Source organism: Dipodomys ordii, unplaced genomic scaffold (assembly GCF_000151885.1).
Source record: "Dipodomys ordii isolate 6190 unplaced genomic scaffold, Dord_2.0 Scaffold7, whole genome shotgun sequence".
Taxonomy (NCBI): Eukaryota; Metazoa; Chordata; class Mammalia; order Rodentia; family Heteromyidae; genus Dipodomys; species Dipodomys ordii.
The window spans coordinates 5437022-5443021 of record NW_012267223.1 but is presented as its reverse complement, the minus strand read 5'-3'; the positions used below and the strand labels follow the sequence as shown (position 1 = coordinate 5443021).

The 6000-nt window shown below is 44.8% G+C and overlaps 1 protein-coding gene across 1 annotated transcript in view; it reads left to right on the top strand.

Annotated features, from left to right (window-relative positions):
- Positions 1-5056, top strand: part of Nol11 (nucleolar protein 11) — a 28324-nt gene extending 23268 nt beyond the window's left edge. Inside the window, exons 8-9 of the mRNA XM_013036609.1 lie at positions 4353-4481; positions 4669-5056. Coding sequence (XP_012892063.1) covers positions 4353-4481; positions 4669-4785 — 246 coding nt within the window. The 3' untranslated portion in view covers positions 4786-5056. The remainder of the gene's footprint in view (positions 1-4352; positions 4482-4668) is intronic.
- The last annotated feature ends 944 nt before the right edge of the window (positions 5057-6000 follow it).

Sequence of the window (6000 nt, the reverse complement as noted above, 5' to 3'; positions counted from 1 at the left end):
CTTGAGCTACAGCGCCACTTCCGGTTTTCTGGTGGTTTATTGGAGATAGGAGTCTCACGGTCTCTCCTGCCCGGGCTGGCTTTGAACCGAACCGCAATCCTCAGATCTCAGCCTCCTGAGTAGCTAGGATTACAGGCATGAGCCACCAGCGCCCGGCCCTGATTCTTTATTGTAATGCCCAAGAATTTCCTTAGCCTTGTTCGGAAAGGACAGGAAGGATATTGATAGATTGTCCTCAATGATCTCTTAAGAATTAGAGCATTGAAAGTGGTGCTGTTGCTCAAGTGGTACAGTGCCAGCCTTGAGTTGAAGAGCTCAGGGACAAGGCCCAGGCCCAGAGTTCAAGCCCCACCACCGACAAAAACAAAACAAAACAAGAATTAGAGCATGAAGCTGCCTGCCTCTCAGCATTTGGCTGGGTCATGCAGGAAGATCCTAAGTTTGAGTCTAGCCTGGGCTACATAGTGAGGCCTTGTCTTACAAAAATAAACGAATGAGCCGGGTGAGTGTTGGTGGCTCACGCCTGTAATCCTAGCTATTTAGGAGGCTGAGATCTGAGGATCCTGGTTCAAAGCCAGCCCCGGCAGGAAACTCCGGGAGACTCTTATCTCCAATAAGCCACCAAAAATCCTGAAGTGGCGCTGTGGCTCAAGTAGTAGATCTCTAACTTCGAGCTGAAGAGCTGAGGGACAGCCCACACACAAAAAAAAGAAGCTCAGAGACCATGCCCAGGCCATGAGTTCAAGCCCCAGGACTAGCAAAAAAAAAAAAACAAATGTTGTGATCCCTTATTATGGAGTTACGTTCCAGAGATTCCCGCCATAGGTGAAAATCCACAAAGTAGCAATAAGTGAGGGACTACTATCTAATGCCACTACTTTGCAGAATTTTGCCTATGGGAGGTGGGGGAGTACATCTCCTGAAGGTAACCCTCACAGTAGGTGGGAGATGACTATTTAGATTACATCTGGAGTCTCCCTGGAAACTGTGAGCAATAGGACTGGGGTAGAGAGCAGCTAATGAGGTTGATCTCCCTAAAGTATACTGGGTGCCTGTGCCCAATCGGAGGCTGAGATCTGAGGATCTCAACTCAGAGCCAGCCTGAGCAGGAAAGTCCATGAATCTCTTATCTCCCATGATCACCAGAAAACTGGACGCTATGGCTCAAGTGGTAGAGCACTTGCCTTGAACTGAAGAGCTGAGGGACAGTGCCCAGGCCCAGAGTTCAAGCCCCATTAACAAAAGAAAAGGATGGAGAGAAAAGTGAATATATGCTAACAAAATATCTTGCTGAGCCATGTGGGTCACACCTGTTTGTAATCCTAGCTTCTCGGGTGGCTGAGATATAGAGGCTAATGATTTGAAGCCAGTCCAGGCAGAAAAGTCCAAATGATTCCATCTCCAGTTAATGAGCAAAATGCCAGAGTAGATATGTGACTCAAATGGTTGAGCACTATCCACGAGCAAGCAAACCATGTGAGAATTGAAGGTCCTGAGTTCAAGCCTCAGTACCACACCAAAACAAAATTGTAACAAGGCACTCACCGTACCCATATTCCTAGCTACTCAGGAGGCTGAGACCTGAGAGTTGTGGTTCAAAGTGAGCCAGGGTAAGAAAGTCCTTGAGACTGTTATCTCCAATTAGCCACCAGAAAGCCACAAGTGGTGCTGTGTTTCAAAGTGGTAGAGTGCCAACCTTGAGCAAAGGAGCTCAGGGATTGCCCAGGTCCTGAGTTCAAGCCCCACAACCAACTATATCTTTGAAAAAAAGGAAAAAATAAAAGTATCTTTGAGGGACTGGAAATGTGGCTTAGTGGTAGAGTGCTTGCTTTGCATGCATGAAGCTCTGGGTTTAATTCCTCAGTACCACAAAATAGAAAAAGCCGTAAGTGGCGCTCTAGCTCAAGTGCTAGTCTTGAGCAAAAGAAGTTCAGGGACATTGCCCAGGCCCTGAGTTTAAGCCCCAGGACTAGGGGGAAAAAAAAGTATCTTTGAGGTAGAAGGTGACTCAGTGGTTTAGTGCTTGCTAGTCTGAGGAAACAGCTGCTGCTTCCTTTTTTTTTTTTTTTTTTCCAGTCCTATAACTTGAACTCAGAGCCTGGGCGCACTCTCTGACCTTTTTGCTCAAGGCGAGCACTCTACCACTTTAGCCACAGCTTCGCTTCTAGCTTTTTGGGGTAGTTTATTGGGGATAAGAACCTCATAGAGTTTTCTGTCCCAGCTGGCTCCAAACTGCAATACTCAGATCTCTTAGCCTCCTGAGTAGCTAGGATTACAGGCCTAAGACACCTGCACCAGGCTTTGCTGCTTTAGCTTTTTTTTTTCAGAAGTGAGGACCAAATTCAGGGCCTTTCATTTGCCACGCAAATGTTCTGCCACTGAGATAAATCCCCAACCCTTGCTTCCTTTCATAATTTGCACGGTTTTTTTGGTTTTGGTTTTGGTTTTTTTTGGGGGGGAGGGTCCGGTCATGGGGCCTGAACTCTGGGCCTGGGCGCTGTCCCTCAGTTCTTCAGCCTAAGGCTAGCGCTCCACCACTTGAGCCACAGCGCTACTTCTGGCTTTCTCTGCTCATGTGGTGCTGAGGAATCAAACCCAGGGCCTCATGCATGCTAGGCAAGCGCTCTACCACTGAGCCACCTTCCCAGCCCTATCCATCTAACTTTCTTTTTGCCTTAGAGTCCTTTGTATATTAAAGAAATAACCTTATTCTGCTGAATGCAATAGAAACCCTTTCTGTCTTGTTTTTTTTTTGGGGGGGGGGAACGCTATCCCTCAGCTCTTCAGCTCAAGGCTAGCGCTCTACCACTGAGCCACCTTCCCAGCCCCTGTCCTTTAGCATTTTTGCTCAAGGCTGGTGCTGTACCACTTGAGCCACACATCTTCTTCAAGTTTCCTGGACTTTCCTGCCTGGGTGTTCTTTGAACCATGATCTTCAGATCTCAGACTCTTGAGTAGCTCGGATTATAGGCATGAGCCACTGGCACCTGGCTTTGAGTACAAATTTTGGCCTAGACAAGTTTTGTTTTGTTTTTTGTCGGTCATGGGGCTTGAACTCTAGGCCTGGGCGCTGTCCCTGAGCTCTTCAGCTCAAGGCTAGTGCTCTACCACTTGAGCCACAGTGCCATTTCCAGCCTTTTCTGTTTATGTGGTGCTGAGGAGTCGAACCCAGGGTCTCATTCATTTGAGACTAGCACTCTACCACTGAGCCATCTTCCCAGCCCCAAGTTTTTTGGTTTTATGCTGGTAAACTGTATGAAGCTGGGGGAGGAAGGGGATAGTGGGAGAACAACAAAGGAGGGGTAACAATGTTCAACAAGAAATGTACTCACAGCCGGCACTGTTGGCTTATGCCTGTAATCCTGGCCACTCAGGAGGCTGAGATCTGAGGATTGCGATTCAAAGCCAGCCTGGGCAGGAAAGTCCTTGAGACTCTTATCTCCAATAAATCACTAGTAAACCGGAAGTGGCGCTGTGGCTCAAGCGGTAGAGCATTTGCCTTGAGTTGAAGAGCACAGGGACAGCGCCCAAGCCCATAGTTCAAGCCCCATGACTGACAAAAAAAAAGAAATGTACTCATTACCTTACTCAAGTAACTGTAACCCCTCTGTACAGCATCTTTACAATAAAATTAAATATACATACATAAATGTATGTGAAGCTTCTTTTATAAAGCCCTTCTGCTGTAGGATCAGTGGTTCATGGTTTCATATTGTGTCTTCCCTCACCGACACATTTAAAGTCTGTTTTGTTGCAGTTTCCTAGGGATCAGCTCTCCTTCCACAACTGGTTTCTCTGATGTTCTTTCATGTCAGTGATACTTGCTTGCTCATTGAAGCTTGTCATACCATGTATTTTTATATATACATATATATGTATATATAAATGTATAGTAATGTAAATTATTTATGACACAAAGCATTCTACCCTTGGAATATTATTTATCCTTCACAATAGATGAGTGAATTCTTTTTTTGTAACTGCAGATAATGATTAAAACAAAAATATTAAAAGACCAGTACTAATTCTCCTTTGTATTAAATATCACTCTGGCTTTTCTTATTTCTGAGTAATCCTATAGAGGACATCCAATTCTCCTATTAAGTAAGTTTAAAAGCAGAAAAGAGCCCTTTTAAAAATTAAAAATTATTATTGAAGTGATGTACAGAAGGGTTACTCTTTCATAAGTCAGGTAATGAGTACATTTATTTTGGGGCAGTGTCACCCAAGACCCCTTTTCTATTGCATAGAAATTCTCCCATCTCTAAACTGTTCAGACTTAAATATTTTCCTGGTGTAAGTGTTTGAAGTCATTGTGGACGTGTTACATGGATTAACCTAAAGTTATTTAGTCTTTTTCTATTTATCTTCAGATTATGGATTGGATATGCCTTCTTCTAGATGCTAATTTTACTGTCGTCCTAATGATACCAGAAGCAAAAAGGCTACTGATAAACCTTTACAAGTTTGTGAAATCCCAGGTTCGTGATTACTATTGAATCCCTATTTTGTTTGTACCCACTTACAGCTTGCTATTCTCGGGGTGAGGGTATCCTCAGTGCTAGCAGCCAAACCAACAACGTGTCCATGGAAAAAGCCTAAGCAGTATTGGTTTATATGTAGAAGTTATGGGGAAAGTTACCCTGAAACTTGTTTGTTTCTCTTTAGATAAGTGTTTATTCTGAGCTCAACAAGATAGAAGTAAGTTTTCGAGAGCTACAGAAATTAAATCAAGAGAAGACAAATAGAGACTTATATTCAATTGAAGTGCTGGAACTCTTCTGATAGCCTGTTTCCTTCAGTGATCTCTTCTGACACTTTTGTGTGAGTCTCCTGCTCCTATGGAAGAAAGGTCTGTTTGTGACCTCTAAGGTGTGAGTATGGGACCATCACAACTTGAGACTCTTGCTCTTTGGTAGACCCCGACTGCACGGGAGACTCTTCTAGATGACGGACATTGTGGGGTTGGGAAAAGCCTGTGAATGTTTTTTTAAATATGTGAGTTAGCTGCTTTTAAGTAAATTTATTTGTGTATTGATAAATGTTTAATTTCTTACATGTTCTTTTTTTTTCGGGGGGGGGGTCTGGTTGTGGGGCCTGAACTCGGCCTGAGCGCTGTCCCTCAGCTCTTCAGCTCAAGGATAGCACTCTACCACTTAAGCCACAGCACCACTTCCAGTGTTTTTCTTTTTGCTTATATGGTGCTGAGGAATCGAACCCAGGGCCTCATGCATGCAAGGCAAGCGCTCTTCCACTGAGCCACCTTCCCAGCCCTGTTTCTTACATGTTCTGAAGCTTTTTTTTTTGTCCATTTTGGGGCCTGAACTTTGGGCCTGGACACTGTCCCTCTGCTCTTCAGCTCAAGGTGAGCGCTCTACCACTTGAGCTACAGCGCCACTTCCGGTTTTCTGGTGGTTTATTGGAGATAGGAGTCTCACGGTCTCTCCTGCCCGGGCTGGCTTTGAACCGCAATCCTCAGATCTCAGCCTCCTGAGTAGCTAGGATTACAGGCATGAGCCACCAGCGCCCGGCTGAAGCTTTTTTAAAAGCAATTTTTTTTTTAATTGTTTGCCGGGCACTGGTGGTTCACACCTGCAATCCTAGCTCAGGGGCTAAGATCTGAGGCTCGTGGTTCAAAGCCAGCCCAGGCAATAAAGTCTGTGATACTCCCATCCACAGTAAACCACCAGAAACCGGTAAGTGGCATTGTGGCTCTAGTGGTAGAGTGCCAGGCTTCAGCTGAAGAGCCCAAGGACAGTGCCAGGCCCAGAGTTCAAGCACCCACAACTGACAAAAAAAAAAACAAAATTATTGTTCTTATAAAGGTCGTGTATAGAGGAGTTACAGTTAACATAAGTCAGGTAATGAGTACAGTTCTTTTTGGACAATATCCCTGTTTTCCTCACAGTTTCCCAGTCCGTCCGTCCCCACACACACACACTTAGACCAACAAGTTACATGGTTCATTTTCAGCATAGTGTCTGCTGAGTGAAGCTTTTT